We start from the raw sequence: 21,280 nt of genomic DNA on the forward strand, positions 1-21,280 counted from the left end.
AGGATGCCCGCCTCTCCTGAGGATGCCCACTTCGCTGCTTTTGCTCATCTAAGCTCCACCGGGCTTATCTCTGTTTTATTTAATGCTGGGATAGCACATACCATGGGCCCGATGTTATCCTAAGTGCTTTGCGTAGGTGAACCCAATTAATGCTCTTTCCCACCCTGCTTAGGTACCATTTTCATCCCCATTTTATAGTTGAGGAAAACAAAATACAGAGTTCAGGTGATTCCAGAGGTCACCCAGCTTATGAATGGCTGATGACGTGGGCCCTAAGCAGGCCAGTGGTCTTTGAAGTAAGTTCTCAAAGGCTTCCTGCTCTTGCCAGCCAGTGCGTCCCTGGGGGAAGCTCCTAAGCCCTCTAGCAGCCTCTCTCCTTGTCACTCCTCATAAAAGACCCTACTACTCTCTTGTTTATGTTCACACCCTCTCTGCTTTCCAGATCACCCTCAGTTCTGTTTTCTCTGCCTTGAGACATGAAGGGACCATATTACCCCCTGTTATGCCTGCCCCTGGAGCCCAGGTTCACCCTTCCTGAAACCCAAACCATGAGCCTTAAGACCAACCCATCACAGCTAGAGGGCGGGAATATTGAGGCCCAAGAGACCAAGTAGCCGAACCTCTTAGTTTTGGATGAGGCATCAGAGGACCAGAGGGATGGTGTGATCTGCCTAGGGCTGCACGGTAGTATAGAAGCAAAGTTGAGTCAACAACCCAGTTTTGTTTTTATTGTTGGAAACAATTGAATTTTCAGTAATAGGATTTTTAACCAATGTTATAGCCTCATGTCAGACTAACTTTAAAAATGACTTAGCGCTAGAGGAATGTATGTGGGCCTTTGGTATCAATACAGTATCTCCCTTGGGTGGATACCTTATTGAAATCATTTTACATAGGAGGAAACTGAGGCATGGAGAGTAAGTAGCTGGGCCAAGGATAGTGGTGGTGAGAGGCAGAACTGGATTCAAACCCAGGCAGTCTGGCTCTAGAATCACCGCACTAAACAGAGCCTAACCACTTTGCTATACCGCTCCCTTTAATGATTTTGGAAAGATTTTTAAATTTATTTTTATTTTTACTTTATTTATTATTGGGATGGAGTCTGTCTCTGTCACCCAGGCTGGAGTGCAGTGGTGCAGTCTCAGCTCCCTGCAACCTCTACCTCCTGGGACCAAGCAGTTCTCGTGCCCCAGCCTCCTGAGTAGCTGGGATTACAGGCACGTGCATCACACCCAGCTAATTTTTGTATTTTTAGTAGAGATGAGGTTTCACCATGTTGGCCAGGCTGGTCTCGAACTCCTGACCTCAAGTGATCCGCCCGCCTTGGCCTTCCAAAGTGCTGAGATTACAGGCAGGAGCTGCTGCAGCCAGTCTATTTTTATTTTTTGAGACAGGATCATGCTCTGTCACCCAGGCTGGAGTGTAGTGGTACAATCATGGCTTATTGCAGCCTCGACTTCCCGGGCTCCAGTAATCCTCCCAGCTCAGCCTCCCGAGTAGCTGGGACCACAGGCATGTGCTACCACACCTGGCTAATTTGTGTATTTTTGGTAGAGATGGGGTTTCACCATGTTGCCCAGGCTGGTCTCAAACTCCTGAGCTTAAGCAATTCACCCACCTCAGCCTCCCAAAGTATTGAGATTATGGGCGTGAGCCACTGCGCCTGGACAGATTTTGGAAAGATATTCACAAAAATTGATACGTGAAAAGAATCTACAGTTTGGTTTTGTCTTATTTTAAAGAGGAACATATGCTTAGAAAACCAGTCAACATATGGATACCAAAATGTTGATGGTGATGACCTCTGAATGGTGGGATGATGGGTGATATTTATTTTTGTGTGTTTTCTTGCATTATCAAATGTATATAGTGAGAAAGTATTATTTTTATCACTAGATAACTTCGTAAGTCTCTGTGCATGGCAGTGAAATGGGTAAAGTGGTGTTTGGGGGACAATACTATAGTTACAGAATTAGTTTCTCTCTCTCTCTCTCTCTCTCTCTCTCTCTCTCTCTCTCTCTCTCTCTTCTTTCTCTCTTTCTCTCTTCCTCCTCCTCCTCCTCCTTCCTCTCCCTTCTTCCTCCTCCTCCTTCATCCTCCTTCCTCCTTCTCTCTCTCTCTCTCTCTCCCTCTCTCTCTCCCCCCCACCCCCAGGCTGGAGTGCAGAGACGGGGTTTCACCATGTTGGCCAGGCTGGTCTCAAACTCCTGACCTCAAGTGATCTGCCCACCTAAGGCCTCCCAAAGTGCTGGGATTACAGCTGTGAGCCTCCGTGCCCGGCCAGTTTTATTTCTGATCAGAGCCTGTAGCAGGGCATTGGAAGAGGGAGAGGTGACCAGGCAAATTCAGCAGTTACAGCTCAAATGAGACTTAGAACTGCGAAATCGGGAAGAAACTTGGAAGTCACCCCAGGTGGCAGAGGGCCCCTGTCTCTTTACAGACTCTTAGGCCAGTGTTCTTTCATCTGTGCTTTGGAGTTTCAGGTAACAGTGGACATTCAGGGAGAAATACCTAGTTGGCAACTTCAGGGTTCCAGGAGAAGAGTCTAGAGCCTCGAGACAGAGTTGGGGTGAATGAAGAGGCAGGTTGGGGCAGAGGATGTTTCAGAGGATCTTGACCTCTCAACAGGAAGTCCAGCTCCTTCTGGCCCCAGCCTCATCGAGAAGGAACCCCAGCAAAGAGAAGCTCTGGTCATGGGATGGTGGTGGGCGGCAAGGAGTAGGAAGGGAGATGGATGGATATGGGAGCAGAAAGCAGGGTCCTGTCTTGCCAGGGTTGGGGAGGAGGGCGATTGACTGTCTCTGTTTTCTCCAGCTCTGACCATCTCCTTCTGTTCTGTGAAACTCAGGTTCTGCCCTGTGACATTCTCAAAGTGATCTTTGTTCTTCTTTCACCAGAGACCACCTGGGAACGTCCCAGCAGTTCTCCTGGGATTCCAGCCAGCCCTGGCTCTCACAGGAGCTCTCTGCCTCCAACAGGTAATGTCCGCTCTCTGCTTTGGGGCAAGTGGGAGGGCCCTGACACCACCTTCAGTGGAGAGGCTGAGACTATGGCTCCTGGATCTTAAACCTGGCTGATGTAGCAAACCCAGGGAGGGGTCGGGCCTTGGCGGGGGAGTCCATAAGGCCTGCTGCCAAGCAGGTTGGAGTCTCCCTGGCAGTGCCAGCAGCAGCTCTGGTGGCCTCCTGCACACTCCTCATCAGGCGCTTAGCAGGAGGAGATGGCTGGGGAAGGTGAGGTATCAGAGTTCTTTCCTGTCTGTCAGGGGCAGGAAGACCTGAAGTGTGGACAGAACTGCTCTATGTGGCTCTTGTGGACATCACGGAGTAGAAGCTAAAAGGAGGCAGATGTTTACAAGGCAGCTTTCAAATAAAACACCTGAAACAGTGTGAGGGAGACCTTGTGAGGGTGTGAGTTCCCCGTCTGCAGAGGTAATCAAGCAGAGGCAGTCGAGATGGACATTCTTTTTTGTTTGTTTGTTTTTATTTTGAGACAGAGTCTTATTCTGTCACCCAGGCTGGAGTGCAGTGGTGCAGTCTCGGCTCACTGCAACCTCTCCCTCCCACGTTCAAGCGATTCTTGTTTCTCAGCCTCCCGAGTAGCTGGGATTACAGGTGTGCACCGTCACGCCTGGCTAATTTGTGTATTTTTAGTAGAGACAGGGTTTCGCCGTGTTGACCAGGCTGGTCTTGAGCTCCTGGCCTCAAGTGATCCACCCGTTTTGGCCTCTCAAAGTGCTGGGATTAAAGGTGTGAGCCACTGCACCCAGCCGAAATGGACATTCCTATAATAGGTGGAAGGTTTGTCCAGGGGGCTCTTGGGAGACACCTAGGTCTGAGGTTCTGGAAGGCAGGTTATGGGACCCATCAGCAGGGAGAACAACATCTGTTTTCATGTGGCTTTTAAAAATGTCACCTCCTCCAAGAAGCCTTCCCTGACCACTCAATTTAGAACCCTCACCCAGTCACTTTAGATCACAGCCGCCTGCTGTTTTAACATCCCCAGCATCCTGTTCCTAGTTGATCTTCACTCTCCCATGCTAGACTAAGCTCCCTGAGGGTGGGGACTTGTCTCTTTCTTTTGCGGTATCTTCAGTCCCCAGAGCCTGGCTTCCACGTTGAGCTAATTTACCTGTGTCTCCACCGTCCTATGGTGTGTGAAGCACACTTGTTGGTTTTCGACTTCAGGAGTCAATCTGGCAGCAGAGCATGAAAATCAAGGTTGTGGTTGGGGCTGGGAATTTAATCTTGAATGCCTTGAGCGTGACAGTCTCAGCTTCTGTGGAAGGGAGGTGAGAGCCTGTGGAAAGTTCTCAGAAGAAAAAGTAATCCCTAGTCTGAATAGTTTACCTGAAGCAGCACGGGGAACCACAGGAAGGACCAGAGGTAATCACAGGACTCTGGAATACTAGATCGGAAGAGGGAGGTGGGACGCAATGCGAGTGGCCAGATCCTCACCTTTCAGAGCAGGGAGTCTTGGGATATTGTCTGCCATTGAGACCTGAAGACGTGAAAGAGCACATCCGAAGCGTATTGCTTAGGCATATATGACAGCTGCCAGCAGAAGAGCTCAGAACTGGAAATGATGGGAAAATATTACCTCTAGAAAATCAGCCGAGGTGTGGGAGAGGTGATATGAACATGGGTGTTTGCTATCAAAAATTATTTTAGGTTTTCAAAAGCATTTTCTTTATATTTATATTATTACTTAAATTTTTTTAAAAATTAAGAAAGGAGGCCGGGCGCGGTGGCTCAAGCCTGTAATCCCAGCACTTTGGGAGGCCGAGACGGGTGGATCGCGAGGTCAGGAGATCGAGACCATCCTGGCTAACACGGCGAAACCCCGTCTCTACTAAAAAATACAAAAAACTAGCCGGGCGAGTTGGCGGGTGCCTGTAGTCCCAGCTACTTGGGAGGCTGAGGCAGGAGAATGGCGTAAACCCGGGAGGCGGAGCTTGCAGTGAGCTGAGATCCGGCCACTGCACTCCAGCCTGGGCGACAGAGCGAGACTCCGTCTCAAAAAAAAAAAAAAAAAAAAAAAAAAAAAAAAAAAAAATTAAGAAAGGAACCCCCTTGTGGGGGAGGGACATGGGGCAGCTATGACAGATTTCCTAGGGAGACAGTGAGTGCTGCCGTCTCAGACCAAGTCCCCAGAAACGAGCCTGTTCATGCTGTAGCTACCGTGTGACCACAGGCAGTTCTCAGCCCACTGGCTTCTCTTTCACTGTTGTTTTTGTGTGTGTGTGTGTTTTTAACAATCAAAATGCCAGTGAATGACGCAAGGTGCGTCCTCTTTCCTGGCTGGCTCCAAGCCAGCCAGACACTAAAAAGGAAACCCAGCTGTCTTTTCCAGCCAGAGTGGTCTGTGAAGGAGGACGGGACAGGGAGGCCAGCAGAGGGAGGCTTGGACATGTAGAGATGGCGGGTGTGACTCACAGCCTGCCCCGTTGGTGGGTTGGTCGAGATTTGCCCTTTGAGTGATGGGGTCACTTCTCCAAAGCCCGCTCTCCTGGCACCCCTCCACAAGCAGCATCTTGTCCTCTTGCTGTTGATGGGAGCTGTCCTACAGAAGGGGGGCTCACAGGAGCCGCCTCCGGTCCCTGGCTTAGAGGCCTGGGTTTAACAGGCTCCCTTTTTTACCCTACAAGTGTATCAAGAGCCTCTCCATCCAGCGCTGCACTGTGTGCTGCGCCCCTAAAGGGGGCTGAGAAAGGTGGGGAGATGGATGGAGAAGGTCAGATATAGAGATGAGAATTGCCAGCATGGCCAAGGCTAGACCGAGTGTGTTCACAACTCCTTTCCCCCTCTGCCCCACCCCCAGGGTGCTGAGGTAGTATTTCCTAAGGTGGAATCCTTGGGATCCCGGATCTATCCGTGCCCCATGAAGGAGGATGAAGACGGACAGGCACATTAGCATTTTGAAGACTGCAGGAAGGCTTGAAATGAAGAAACCTATTTAACTCAAGTGCTTTTAGTGCTTTGTTTGCAACATACCACATATGTCTTAAGCTTTCCTCCCTCTATTGGGTGATTTTGCCTACCAGGGAACGTTCGGCAATGTCTGGAGATATTTTTGACTGTCAGCACTGCGGGGAGGTGCTACAGGCATTTAGTGGGTAGAGGCCAGGGATGCTGCTGAACATCCCACAGTGCACAGGAAAGTCTTCACAACAATGAATCACCCAGCCCTGAATGTTTACTAGTGCCAAGGTGGGGAAGCTCTGTTGTAGAGTGACCCAGAGCATCAGTTCAGCACTGCTCAAGGGTTCCCAGACCACGGCCCATTGAAGCAAGCAGCAGTAGCTCCCTACGTCAGCATGAAGAGTCCTGTGTCATTGATTCTAAGACATACATTTTCCCCTGACGTATTAATATCTTGGAAGTCAGATGCATCTTACAATCAATAGTATATACTAGTTTATTAGAGACATGGTCTTGCTCTGTTACTCAGGCTGGAATACAGTATCATGATCATAGCTCACTGCAGCCTCCTCCTCCAGGGCTCAAGCCGTCCTCCTGTTTCAGCCTCCCAAGTAGCTGGAACTACAGGCAAGTGCCCCCACACCCAGCTAATTTTCTTATTTTAGTTTTTTTTATATAGAGAGAGAGAGAGACAGTGTTTTGCCATGTTGCTCAGACTGGTTTTGAACTCCTGGGCTCAAATGATCCTCCCAAAATTACCCAGATTACAGACATGAGCCACTGCTGGTCTCAATCACTGGCATCCTAGATCTGTGAAATTACAATTTGTTAAACTGGAGCCTTGAGCATGTTTCTCCTTGCCAGGCCTCATTTGCCCCATTCATAAACTTGAGGGCCTGGAGGGAGATCAAACGAGGCCCTGCCCATCCATGCATGCTTTTGGATTCTTTTGTTTGTTTGAGGTAGGGTCTTGCTCTGTTGCCCAGGCTGGAGTGCAGTGGTGTGATCTTGGCTTACTGCAGCCTTGACCTCCTGGGCTCAAGTGATCCTCCCACCTCAGTCTCCCGATTAGCTGGGACTATAGGCACGTGCCACCTTGCCCAGCTAAGTTTTAAAGGATTTTTCATAGAGACAAGGTCTCACTATATTGCCCAGGCTGGTTTCAAACGCCCAGACTCAAGTGATACTCCAGCCTCAGCCTCCAAAAGTGCTGGGGTTACAGGCATGAGCCACCATACCCAGCTGGCTTTACTTTTGTGTTGTAGTTTTGTGAACTTCTAGAGAGAGCTTGAAGGGCCACCCACAGGCAGAACTGGTTCATTCTTATTCGTGCAGGTTTGTTGGATGCTGCTAAGCACAGGCAGCCAGGTTGCCAGCTGGGAAGAGAGTTCTAGAAACATGCCCAGAGTCCTCCCCCAAAGCCCACCCCCCACCTCCGTACAAACTAGACTCCAGTCTTTGAATGTTGGGTGCTACTTAGGATCAGCCCTGGGCTGGGGACTTTGCCTGCATTCCATCCTTTAATATCACCAGAGTTATGGGAGCTGTGTTTATTCAGTAGCTTTACTAGAGGTGTTAAATGCCAGGCTTTCTGGGTGAGACCCGCCTGAGTAAGAAGTAAAGTTTAAACCAAAACAGAACACCTAAGACGCCATTCAGTAACTGCTGCAAATATTAAAAATCCTCTCTGGGCTGGGCTTAATGTGCAGTGTGGAAATACTGATTTGTAGAGAGGAATAGTAACAGGCAAAGGGAAAGAAAATGAGTGAAAAGGGAGATGCTGGGAGTGTTGATGTATGAGTCACTGGGTAGAATTAAGACGGTACAGGGCAGTGTTGTCCAGTAGAACCCTCTATGACAGTATAAGCATTCTTTCTCTACGCCTTCCAATATGGTAGCCACTAGCCACGTGTGGCTATTGAGTACTTGAAATGTGGTTGGTATGCGCAAGGAGCTGAATTTTTCGTGTACTTTAATAACTTTTTAAAATTTGGGGAACAGTTTTTAATTTACAGAAAAGCTATAAAGACAGTAAGTTCCCTTGCCTTCTTTACTCAGTTCCCCCGGTTGACATCTTACATAACCACAGTACATCTGTCAAAACCGTGAAATTGACATCGTGCATTACAAGTAACCGAATGTTAGACTTTATTAAGATGTCATGAGTTCTCCCATTCATGTCCTTTTTCTGTTCTCGGATCCAGTCCTGGAAATCATATTGCATTTAGATTTTATTTAAATTTGATTTGTTTAAATTCAAATAGGCACCTGTGGCTTTTGTGTCAACAGTGCAAATGTGGAAAGTGAATTCCTTTCTGAGCCTCTGGGCCTGAGATGTGCATTGAACTTACTTGTTTTTCTTAAGGATAAAAGAAATCTATTATTTATTGAGGTTGTCCTGGCGGGCGGTTGTGGGAGTCTTTCAGGAACCATGGGTTCAGGATCTGGCTTTGCTCAGCCTTGGGGCGTCAGCCCACCGAGAGATCATCCTTAGGCCTCCAGTAGCCTCAGGGAACCCAGATTAAAGGGGACAGAGCAAGTGTGCAGAGGCTGAAAGGCAAGGAGGATGTTCCTTCGAGCCTGAGGAGCCGGCCAGGGGTATGGTTAGGGAGGCAACTGTGTTTCCTCTGAGCAGGGGCTCTCTGGGGAGGGGGCTCTGGAACCCAGAGCCTCACCCTCGCCCACACCTTATTCTCCAGATCAGGAAGCCTGGAACAGCTCTCCTCTCCCCTCAGGAGCAAAGGAAGACCCTCACTTCTTGCGGAATTAGCCAGTCTCAGGTTCAAAGCAGCTTCCCCAGCGCTCTGACTTAGACCTCACCACTGACTCCGGGAAAGGCCACAACACCCTCTGTTGGAAGAAGTGCATGTTCCCCTAGAACCAGTGTCCTTGCTGGCTGAGGTTCCTGGGACATTACAAAGGCCTGTTTAACCTCTGATGTCCTGGAAAGCAGCCATGTAACTGTTCACAACCATGTGGGAAAATCTTTTATCAGTTCTGTCTTTGGGAACGCAGTTGACATTTTAGACAACCAGGAGATACAGTGAAGACCAGGTGGCCAGAGAGAAATTTCTAGGACAGAAAGGTATTGATATAAAACTGCTCCCCTAAATAGACGGGTAGATAGTGGATCCTCCTGAGAAGGTGAGCGTGGCGACCAAGGAAACTGCGAGGCCTTCCAGGGTGTGGTGGGAGGAGGGAGACTGTAATTGTGCCCTGTGTCATCAGACCGGATGAGCACGGAACTGCCCCACTTCAAACCTTGCATTTTATGGCCATGGCTATGTGTCGCAAAGTGGATTTCACGGTAGCCCTGCTGTATTTCCCTAAACGGGTTCTGCGTCTGTGTGCGTGGAGGGATGTTGCGTGCTGTTGCCTTGTTTGAGATTTCAAGCTCATGTCAGCATATTCTGAAAGGCCTACTGTAAATAAACTCAGTCGGAATAATGGGGTGTTTGTCCTCAATTCTTTGGACTGTAACACTGACCCTTTACTATCACCGCATAACACAATACACATCCTGGCAGAATTCCTGTCCCGTTTAACACACCTGGGGAAATATTAGGCTGTACCATGTTTAATATGTGATAGATGGGGAAGGAGGATGGGTAGAAGGAAGGAAAAAGGGGGGGTGAGAAAGAAGGAGGGAAGGAGGACGGGTGGAAGGAGGGGAGGAAGGAGAAAAGGGAGGAAGGGAAGGGAAGGAGGGAAGAAGAGAGGGGAAGAGAAAAAGAGGGAAGCGAGGATTTCAAGAACCAGGGCTTCAGCACTCCCAGGTTCCTTAACTTTGTTTTTTTGTTTGTTTGTTTGTTTTGGAGACAGAGTTTCACACTTGTTGCCCAGGCTGGAGTGCAATGCCACCATCATGGCTCGCTGCAACCTCCGCCTCCCGGATTCAAGCAATTCTCCTGCCTCAGCCTCCCAAGTAGCTGGGATTACAGGCATGCGCCACCACCCCTGGCTAATTTTTGTATTTTAGTAGAGATGGGGTTTCACCATGTTGGTCAGGCTGGTCTCGAACTCCTGACCTCAAGTGATCCGCCCTCCTTAGCCTCCCAAAGTGCTGGGATTACAGGCTTGAGCCACCGCGCCCGGCCACCAGGTTCCTTACCTTGATGAATGAAATTACTATATTTATTCCAGAGACAGGAGAAATTAGGCCAGACCTACAGGAGGTTTAATAAGAGAGTGTTCATGGCTGATTTTCTTACGTTCTTTCGGGTTCCTGGGGGAACAGGAACCTGGAGAGTAGGGCTCTGAGCATGGGACTTTTTCCATCAGGGATCGATACTGAGATACGGAAGCCGAGCTGCGGGCGGGGGTGAGTCCTGGGTGGCGGAGCTGCTGGCGTTTCTTTGTTGCTTGGTCTTTCTTGATAACATTTCATATTCTCCTTCTCTGTTTCTGTTTACTTCTCCCTACCCAGACCTCCCTCTCTTCTTTTCTACCCAAATATCTGTCCCCTCCTCTCATTAGACACCTCCTAAGCCCTCTCAAGTTGCTTAACTGCCCATAAGGCACATGAAGCGTGTGGGTGCCTGTGTGTACTGTTTGTATTTGAAGCTGCTAAGGTTACTAACTAGATAGAGCTTTTAGTTCCCTTTTTAAAAATCCTAAAAACAGCTGAATGTGACATTTGCCTTTTTTTTTTTTTTTTTTTTTTCCCTTGTATCTCCAGACTGAATTATGTTCCCTTTATGAGCAATCCTTGACCAGTTTCATTTTTCCTCCCCGGAAGGCTGGAGGCCCCAGAAGCACCCGCTTCTGGCCTCATTTGTTCTGCGGCTGACCCTGGGTGAGCCGGGAGCCCCGAGGACAGGGAATGGCAATGAGGAATGCCGTGGGTGAAGGCTGCCGGGATCTTGTGGGTTGTAACTGTCTAGATCTCCACTGAGACGTGTTCTGAATGTGCCCGGGAGAGTGGTACCCAGCCAGACAGGGTGTCTGAGGAGAGCTGCTGCGTGGGGAGAAAGGGTCGAATGGAAAATTATGTTTTCTTTCCTAGTAATTGTTTTGACATGAGCAGTAATTAGCTATCAGCTGACAGACCAGAACCAAAGTGAGAACAAGGGATTGGATTAGGGGCGAAACGTCTCCCCTTTATACAGTTCCTGGTGGCTGCAATTGTGGGGAAAGACTGGGGCAGAGGAGAGGCAGGACTGAGCATGCATTTTGGAGGGTCTAGGGAGGGAGGGAGTCCGGGTCTCCCCAGGAGCTGGGACAACCTTGGTTCATGGGGACTCAGCGTTATCAAAGATATTTATTACCTACTCAGGTAAAAACTTGTGCATTTCATTTTCGACAGCAGACTAAACATGGTTCCCTTGTGTATTGTTTGATTTTAAGATCAAGGTCATGTTGGCTTTGTAAAATAGACCTAGAAGACTGCCACACGTTTCTATGCCTGGGTATTTCTTTCTTGAGTGTGTGAATGAATTTGCCCATCAAACCATCTGGGTCCAGTGCCTTTTGAGGGGAGGCCATTTTTCAAAGGTTTTACTTCTTTTTGGCATCTCTCGAAACCCTTCTGATGATTTGAATCTCATGGGAGGTTTGGTGTTGAAGATATAGAATTATAAGTCATAGGTTCTTGCATTTTAAAAGTTTCTACTATAAGTACAGCGTGGTGGCTCACACCTGTAATCCCAGCACTTTGGGAGGCTGAGGCTGGCAGATCAGTTGAGGTCAGGAGTTCAAGACCAGCCTGGTCAACACAATGAAACCCCATCTCCACTAAAAATACAAACATTAGCTGGGCATGGTGGCGGGCAGCTGTAATCCCAGCTACTCGGGAGGCTGAGGCAGGAGAATCACTTGAACCTGGGAGGTGGAGGTCACAGTGAGCCGAGATCACGCCATTACACTCCAGTCTGGGCAATGAAGCAAGACTCTGTCTCAAAAAAAAGAAAAAGTTTCTACTATATTTGTTGTGTCATTGTTTTCTTTCTAATCCCTAATTCTGAGCATTTGTGTTCTCTTTCCCTCTCAAATTACCCTGGCTTATCTGCTGTTTTTATTGTTGTGATACACACACACAGAACCAGCCATGGTTTGCTAATGGTCTCCCGTTTCCTGACTCATTAATTTCTGTTGCCACTTTTCTATTCCTTTCTCCTGTTTTCTTTTGGCGTATTTTATTGGCCTTTAAACTTTTTTCCTAAAATCTTAAGTTGAATGTTTAGTCCATTTATTTTTGTTGCTTTGGGTTTGGTAATGAAAAAATTAAGGCTGTGGATTTTCTTCCAAGTATAATTCAGACTTTATCCCATTTGTTTTGATATATTCTTCTTTATTATTTTCTAAATCTTGTGTAATTACAGTTTTAAATTCCTTTTTGATCTGGCATTATTTACGAGGGCAGTTTCTTACATTTCCAAGTGTTTAGGAGTTGGGGGGATGGGGATCTTGTATATTTATTCTTTCATTATTATTATCTACTTGTATTGCTTTCCTGGTCAAAGAATGTGGCCTGTGTTTTTTAAGCTTTTTGCCATTTATTGACAGTTTATTTGTGGCTTAAATATGACCATGTTTTTAAATGTTCCAGGGCTTCCTGGCAGAAGATGTTGCCTTTGTTTGTAGGATATGATGTTTACTACATCTATTTCAATCAGGCCTTTAAATTAAATTATTTGGGTCTTCTTTATTCTCCTTTCTTCTGTCTGTGAATCAGTCCTAACCTGAAAACACTGTTCTGAGGTTTTCTTCTGTTGTCTTTAGATCTTTCGGCATCTGTGTTTTATCCATTTCAGTTCTATGCTCTGATAAAATTCCTCGGCTCTCATGCTCTCATTGTGGGGTGTATTTATCATCAGGCTCATGTCCTTCCTGGCATAACTTAATGCCAGTTGGAGTGGATTCTCCTTCGCCCCTTCAGCATTCTCCCTGTTGCTGTTGGAATCCTGGCCTCTTTTTTTTTTTTTTTGAGACGGAGTCTTGCTCTGCTGCCCAGGCTGGAGTGCAGTGGCCAGATCTCAGCTCATTGCAAGCTCCGCCTCCCGGGTTCACGCCATTCTCCTGCCTCAGCCTCCCAAGTAGCTGGGACTACAGGCGCCCGCCACCTCGCCCGGCTAGCTTTTTGTATTTTTTAGTAGAGACGGGGTTTCACCGTGTGAGCCAGGATGGTCTCGATCTCCTGACCTCGTGATCCGCCCGTCTCGGCCTCCCAAAGTGCTGGGATTACAGGCTTGAGCCACCGCGCCCGGCTGGCCTCTCCTCTTAAGCTGCCTTCCTAGCGGGTGGATGGTGTCTGCACTTGGCCAGCTGCTCCAGGGGCGTGGGTGTGGCCCAGGCTCGTAGCTGGCCCTGCAGGGTGGATTTGTTGTTTCTTGTTGCTCCCCCAGGCTTCCACTGCACTAGGGGCCTGCTGTGGGTCAGCTTTCTGTTTCCTTGGGATGTGTGCAACCACCTTATTCTGGAGTGGAGGGCAAACACTGTAGCTCGGGGAGAAGCCTGGCTGCCCACAGGAGAAGCTACAGTGGCTGTGGCTGCCCACAGGCACTCGGCTGCATGTGGCCCCGCTTGGCCCCTGGAGTTTTCACTGCAGGTGCTGAGCAGGAGACGGGTTCTCCATGGAACAGGCTTCATCATCCCATTGCCCAGCGCTTGCCTTCAGTCCTTGTCGCTCCAGATGAGTAGGTGTTGGTGGTAACTTTCAGCCATATTCTCCTGTGCTTCCTGCCACGCTATAGAGTTTTCTCTAGAAGAATCATGAGTTGGACATCAGTGTATAGATCTTCCTCCAGTCTGACCTGCATTGAATATACGTGTTGGCAATTACTTGAAGCCTGGGTCACGGGGATGGTGCATTGTCCTGGTCTCTAGAGATCAGGCAGGCTTGTGGTTCCTGGGGACTCAATTCAGGAACGAAAGCAATGACCTTCCCCTTCTGCATGCCTCTGCTCCCCCACTTTTTTGAGACAGGGTGCCACACTCTGAAGTGTGGGCTGGAGTGTAGTGGCACAATCACGGTTCACTATAGCTTCCACCTCCCAGGCTCGAGCTATTCTCCTACCTCAGCCTCCCGAGTTACTAGAACTATAGACAGGAGCCACCACACCCAGCTAATTAAAAAGAAATAATTATTTTGTAGAGATGAGATCTCACTGTGTTGTCCAGGCTGATCTTAAACTCCTGGGCTCAAGCAATCCTCCCTCTGCCCCCCAAAGTGCTGGGATGACAGGCGTGAGCCACTGCCCCTGGCCATTCCTCCCTTTTAAATTTTTTAAAAAAATTTTTTCTATTGTTATAAATAGAGATGGGGTCTCACTATGTTGCCCAGGCTGGTTTGGAACTCCTGGACTTGAGCAATCCTCCCGCCTCTACCTTACAAAGTACTGGGATTACAGGTGTGAGCTACCGCACCCTGCCTTTCATCCTTCCCTTTTTAAAACGAAGTGCTTTATGACTACTTATGACTTTGGCAATTATCCTTTGTTGGATTCTCACATCAACACAGTAGGTCAGGAGACTAAGGTAGAATCATCCCCATTTTACAGGTACAGAAGCTGAGGGTCACTGAGGAGAAGCTGCTCATCTAAGCTTATGCAGTTATATTCCTATGAGAGCGGTACCACTTGGGAACTGAGATCACGTAGGTCCCAGGGTGAATTCGTGATGTCAGGAGCGTGCGTGCGGCGGCGTTGGGGCTTGAAACTGTCCATGCTGGGAGTGTCTTTGGCACAGAAATCGGCAGATACTACATATCAGGACTCTCCCGTCCCTTGGAGAGCAAGTGTTGGGAGCATAAGTGAGTGTCCCCCAAGAGACATAAAGTTATAAGGGTAGAATTTTAGAGCCTCAGATAATGTTTTTGTTTTGTTTGTTTGTTTGTTTTGAGATGGAGTTTCACTCTTGTTGCCCAGGCTGGAGTACAATGGCACCATCTCAACTCGCTGCAACCTCTGCCTCCTGGGCTCAAGCGATTCTCCTTCCTCAGCCTCTTGAGTAGCTGGGATTACAGGCGTGTGCCACCATGCCTGGCTCATTTTTTGTACTTTTAGTAGAGACAGGATTTCCCAGTGTTGGTCAGGTTGGTCTCAAACTCCTGACCTCAGGTGATTTGCCCACCTTGGCCTCCCAAAGCTCTGGGATTACAGGTGTGAGCCACTGTGCCAGGCTGGTCTCGAACTCCTGACCTCAGATGATCCGCCTGCCGTGGCCTCACAGAGTTCTGGGATTACAGACATGAGCCCCTGTTCCAAGCCAGGTTATGTATTTTTAATTCTAGAAGAACGGTGACTCAAGAATGAAGTGCATACGACCACCTGACTATTAATTGACAAGAGCCTAATTTCACGGTGGCCAATCAATCCAGTCCTCTTTCCAGTATACTCACATTCTGCTGCTCTGACTTTGAGGGTGGAGAAGTTAAGAAAGATGAGGGAAATTGTCGGAAGGTGGTGGAGATACCCCCGCCCCAACTTTACGGAGGGAGATTGGACCCGTGATTGGCATTTGTAACTACAGCTGATGTGGTATTTGTAGCAATGGCAGCTGGACCATAGTGACCTCCCCTCCTGTTAGGCACATTCCTTTTGCTCTTGGGTTAAAGAAGAAACTCAGGCCCCTAAGAATTCAGTAATTTGGGTGCTGAGGATTAGAGAGATACCTTCAGCCCATTTCCAACTCTGCAGATACAGATAAGATCAGATCCTAAGGGATAGTCTTTGCCACACAAGACCCCTCTCAGAGCCAGGGAAGGAGGTGGGAAAGGGGGCTGCAGTGGACGAAAGGCGGGGGTGCCCATCTGTGGCCCACACAGCATCTGAGCCGTGTCTCTGTCCCTGCAGTGAATGGATACCACGCGTCAGGGACCCCAGCGCACCCTCCAGAGACTGCCCACATGAGTGTCCGAAAATCCACCGGTGATTCCCAGGTAAGGGGTCCTGTTAAGGGAGGTATAGAGCTCGCTGCTTCTGCAGGCCCAGGAAGGCTTCATTACAGACAAGTCCATCATGGGAGTCCAGGTGGCTGCAGCCCAGTTCTGCCCCCAGGTAGAAAGTGGTTGCTGTATCTGGGTGGTTTCCGTGTTCCCTGATGGGGAGAGGGTTGGATGATTGTGGTTTATTGGTTTTCTAGAAGTCAAGGGTGGTTTGGAGGAGGGACTGACGGGGATGGGGTTGAAACCATTAGGACAGAGAGTTCCATTCTCTGGTCTGAATTCCTGATACCTGAAGCCTGTGTTTCTCATCACTTTAAGAGTATGGATGTGCCAGACAATTTTCCTTTTCTCTACCCTACCCCTCCCACGGCCAGATTACCCAGAATGGAATTTAGTAAAATTTGATTTTGTTTGGTAAACTAGCATAGAGACAGCTATGAGATGGAAGGAAATGGGAGTATGTTGTACAATTTCCAACTGTTTTCACAGTCTCCGTCCTACTTGATGCTTATGCAAACATGTGAGTTAGGCGTCAGTAACAACTCAAGGTATGCATGAGGTCACCGAGGCTCCAACCGGTTTTGTGACCTGTGCAGGCTCACAGGATTACTCAGTGGTTAGACTGGACCTTGATGTCAATGCTTACGGCTTTTCTAGTTGCATTAAGCTGTGCCTAAAAAACTGAGGACTAGCCTTGTTTAGTCTCCCCATAAATTATCAGGAAGATGTTCTTAATGAAGCTTCCAAACTCCAGTAACCTTTTCCGGGAATTAAAATGCCAGAACCCTGGGGGCGATCATTAAAATGATGACAATAATGGTCATTGATGATGATCATGATGATAATATTGATGATGTTGATGATGACAGTGGCTGCTTGTGCAGTGGATTCTATGTACCAGTGACTGGAAGAAGGATATCTATACTTAACATAAGGAAAAATGACTGGAAGAAAAATAAACTGGAATATTAATGATGGTTTTGTCTGCATCTGAGACCATGAGACATTTGGCAACATCTGGAGACCCATTGGCTGTTAGTCTAATCAGCTGAAATGTGACACTCAGCTTTAACATGGACAAGAGTGTTAATCTGGGGGAACATTATTAAGTCGTTCTCTTAGGAGGCTTCGATTCAGCTCAGTGAACTCTGGAAAGGAATTTGGACCTCAGTGTAGGTCAGGACTTCTTATGTTTTGATGGACTTAGAGTGAGCTGGGCCTCTTGTTAGAATGCAGATTCTAATCCAGGAGGTCTAGGGTAGGGTGGGAGCTGAGGTTCTGAGTTTCCAGCCAGCCCCGAGGTGATGCTGATACTGTAGGTCTGAGCATCACTCCTGAGCAGGGGACTAGCAGTCAGTAGCGCACAGCTGGCCTGTCAGTCCCCTTCTCTCCTCTGCTCCCATCACCCATCATGAATCAACCCTGGCTTTGTATGTTTCCTGCTGAGCCCCTGGCTTGCCTTCTCAACGCAGATTCTGTTAACTTGTTTGAAGTGAAACTCACTTGCCTCCTGATTTGAGAGTGTTTCGGAAGACATCAGCCTGAATTCGGATGTGATTCAGCGACAATGACAGAAAATCTGATGCTACCCTCGGCATCATCGGGAAGAATATGAGAAATAGCTCCCTACTCTCAAAATCATTCTTTCTTCCCTAACAAAACATAATCCCTTCTGAAATACTATGAAGTTGTTACTCATCCATTTTAAAGAATGGACAGTGGTATAACTGATATCTCAGAAGCTGATTTGACAGTGTGCATTATAAGCCATCGACACAGGGATTCCTCATCTAGTGTCTGTTCTTGGGGTATCTTGAGGGGTTCTGATTTATGTGCAAGGCTGTTCACTCCAGCATTATTTACAGCGCCGTAACACTGGACCCAACCTAACCGTCCCGCAACAGGGGATGGGTAAAAGGAATTATGGCGCTGGAGGTTAGCCAGTGATAGCGCGCAGCCATTAGCAAGCATGCTTCTGAAGAAAATGCAATCATTTGGGAAAGTACTCACAACATAATACAGAGTAAAAAAAGTAGGACACACATTGCATGTATAGTCAGTCTTATTTGGCAGAAGGAAATCTATACTTAGGAAGAAGGACTAGAAGAAAAATAAACTGGAAAATGTGTGGTGGCTCTGTCTGCGTCTGAGATCATGGCTATCAATCAGGGGACATTTGACAATGTCTGGAGATATTTGGATTGTCACACCTGGGGAGCGGGTGCTACTGGCAACTAGTGGGCAGACACCAGGGATGATGCTAAGTGTCTCACAATGCACGGGACACGACAACAAAGAATCACTCAACTTGGAAACATGAATCGTGCTGAAGTTGAGAAACTTTGGTCTGAGATCATGGGCCATTTTATCTTCTTTACACTTCTTGCTATTTTTCAAATTTCCTAAAATGAACACATTTTCCTTTTATAGAAGATACATACAATTTTTTATTTAAAAAAAAAAAAAAAAAAAAAGCTGCAAAGTAGGTACCGGTATGGGGAATTCAGGAAAGGCGAACTCTGGAGACTCAGGCCCGGATAGCTAGTGGCTGCCTAAAGACAGGCGGATTGAATCAGACTCTTTTTGGACGGTAATCTTGGTTGCTGAGGTGTCTTCCAGGTAACAAAAATAAATCATGCAGTACATGGAAAGGGCGAATGCGCATTGTTCACCAGTCCCAGGATTGGGAGGTAGAATGTCATTCTTTTAGGCTGTGAAAGGGTAATGATTGGATATACAAACTACTACTTTTTAAAATAATAATAATAAAAAAAATAGGAAACAGGGTCTCCCTGTGTTGCCCGTGCTGGAATGCACTGGCTGTTCACAGAGGCGATCGTAGCTCACTGTGGTCTCAGCTTGGGACTGCTGGGCTCAAACAATCCTCCCGCCTCAGCCTCCGGAGTAGCTGGGACTGCAGGCGCAGGCCACCATGCCCAGCTAGCTACTACTTTTTGTCCTGGTTTGTGAACCTGCAGGTTGGTTATCCAAAAAGGTGCCAAGAGTTAAGCATAGAAAAAGGTTAAGAAAGTTTGATGTTTACAGAGAGCACTTGGCAACAAAGGGTGCTCAGGTATAGACCCCACTCCAACCTGCAGACGAGTAGATTCACCATCCCTACTGTCAGTTACCACTCATGATAACTACACTTAAGCATCAGTAAATGAATAAAGGAGCAAGGGAACACTTGGGATGCGGCGTGTGGGGTGGGTAAAGTGGCATGTTCAGGGTTACCGTGATGAAAGCTAGACTGGAAAGCCCCAGATCTCAAAACCCCGTTGTGATCTCTTTCCGGCCCCTTCTTAGCTGCCCCTCCTTGAGCAAGCTGATCAGGAAGATTAGAATGTTTGGGGGGTTGGGGCGGGGGGACAGGGACTTTCCATGGATACCAGTAGCATGTCCCCACCGTGCTGTGTCATGGGGAGGACTGATAGCGGGTGCCTCACAGTTCCTGAGGGTGCCTGCCCCGCTCCTTCACTCAGCCCTGGGAGACCTGGATGGGTGGGCACAGGTGGTGGTGATCTGGTGCCACCCAGTGGAGGGTTTCAATTCTGCAGCCCTGGGGCAGTCGGCCCAGGTACTGGATAAATGCAGCCCACCTGATTGGGGGGCAGAGGCAAAGGATCAAAGGCTAATTGTCTTATTTATTTATTTTAAATTATGGGATACATGTGCAGAACGTGCAGGTTTGTTACGTAGGTATACACGTGCCATGGTGGTTTGCTGCACCTGTCACCCTGTGGTCTAGGTTTTAAGCCCCACGTGCAGTAGGTATTTGTCCTAATGCTCTCCCTCCCCTTACCCCCCATGCCCCAGTAGGCCCCGGTGTGTGATGTTCCCCTACCAGTATCCATGTGTTCTCATTGTTCAGCTCCCACTTATGAGTGAGAACATGCAGTGTTTGGTTTTCTGTTTCTGTGTTTGCTGAGATTGTTGGCCTCCAGCTTCATCCATGTCCCTGCAAAGGACATGAGCTCATTCTTTTTTATGGCTGCATAGTATTCCATCGTGTATATGTGCTACATTTTCTTTATCCAATCCATCATTGATGGGCATTTGGGTTGGTTCCAAGTCTTTGCTATTGTAAACAGCGTAGCAATAAACGTGTGCATGTGTCTTTATGGTAGAATGATTTATATTCCTTTGGGTATACTCAGTAATAGGATTGCTGGGTCAAATGGTATTTCCGGTTCTAGATCAAAGGCTAATAGGCTTGCTGCCTTTGCAGAATCACATCCTAGCCGGTCCCTTCCCTTCCTGCCCACCAGTGCCTGGGCCTTTTTGTGATCCACCTTTCAGTTGTTCTGGCTTCTCACGAACTTCCCAGAAAGACCCTCTAGACACAGGAGAGAGGAGAGAGAATGGGACGAAGGGCTTGGAAACTTAAGGGATCCATTGGAGCATGGAGTTCAAAGTGGAGAAAGAAGTGAGATGTTTAATCTCCACCACCTCCTACCTACCTCAATCATTCAGTAACACATGTTCTTATTGAGCAGTTTCAGTCTTTGTCAGGCACTGAGACATAGGTGATATCTATAGCCCTGCCTTGATGGAGTTTTATGGCTGGTGTGGGAAAAAGAGCAGATAAATAATGGTGCAATTTCAGCAGTGATAAGGGCTGGAGGAAGTGGATGCTGTGAGAACCTAGCCTGGTGCTGGCAATGTCAGGAATGGACACCTTAAGAAAATATACCTTTTCTAAGACTGGCATGATGAGCAAGGGTTTCACTTGGCAAAGAGGTGGGGAAAGAATGGCTTTTCCAGGAGAGGGAATAGCATCGTGGATGCCTGGCGGCAGGAAGGAGGAACCGTGTTTTCAAAGAACCCACAGAGACCCAATACGGCTGTGACTTACTAAATGAGCAGGCACAGGGAGGGTGGGAAGTGAGGCTGGGGTAGTCTGCACAGGCCTACCACGAGGAGCTCAGGGGTTATCCTAACCGCACTGGGAAGCCTTTGCGGGCTTTTGTACGAGATCCCATCTGCTGAAGGGATGGGACCCAGATTATTGGCAGGGGGAGGAAATGGGCTGAGAAGACATTTGGAGTGGGGGACTTGCTGAATCACTAGTGAATGACCCACTCCAGTTTACCAAGCGCTTCCTGTGGGGTATCACCCCCTGCCAGGCCTCAGGGTGATGCAGAGATGCCCAGGTGGGGTGTCCTGACCCCTGGGCAGGCCTTTACAAAATAAATGGAGGAGAAGAGTTCTCTGGAATCATAGGCAAAGGAGATTTAAAACAAATATTCTTTTTTTTTTTTTTTTTTTTTTTTTTTTTTGAGGCGGAGTCTTGCTCTGTCACCCAGGCTAGAGTGCAGTGGCCGGATCTCAGCTCACTGCAAGCTTCCCCTCCCGGGTTCCCACCATTCTCCTGCCTCAGCCTCCCAAGTAGCTGGGACTACAAGCGCCCGCCACCTTGCCCGGCTAGTTTTTTGTATTTTTTAGTAGAGACGGGGTTTCACTGTGTTTGCCAGGA

The 21,280-nt window shown here is 48.0% G+C and overlaps 1 protein-coding gene across 10 annotated transcripts in view; it reads left to right on the forward strand.

Moving 5' to 3' along the window:
* The window catches only part of GAS7 (growth arrest specific 7), a 299,071-nt gene that overhangs the window by 223,742 nt on the left and 54,049 nt on the right, over nucleotides 1-21,280 (forward strand). For 9 of the 10 annotated variants that reach the window (XM_030922603.1, XM_030922610.1, XM_030922613.1 and 6 more), the window contains 2 exons: nucleotides 2,898-2,978; nucleotides 15,713-15,798. In XM_030922603.1, the coding sequence (XP_030778463.1) occupies nucleotides 2,898-2,978; nucleotides 15,713-15,798 (167 nt within the window). The remainder of the gene's footprint in view (nucleotides 1-2,897; nucleotides 2,979-15,712; nucleotides 15,799-21,280) is intronic. The other variant, XM_030922611.1, reaches the window with a different exon arrangement.

Source organism: Rhinopithecus roxellana, chromosome 19 (genome assembly GCF_007565055.1).
Source record: "Rhinopithecus roxellana isolate Shanxi Qingling chromosome 19, ASM756505v1, whole genome shotgun sequence".
In the NCBI taxonomy this organism is placed as follows: Eukaryota; Metazoa; Chordata; class Mammalia; order Primates; family Cercopithecidae; genus Rhinopithecus; species Rhinopithecus roxellana.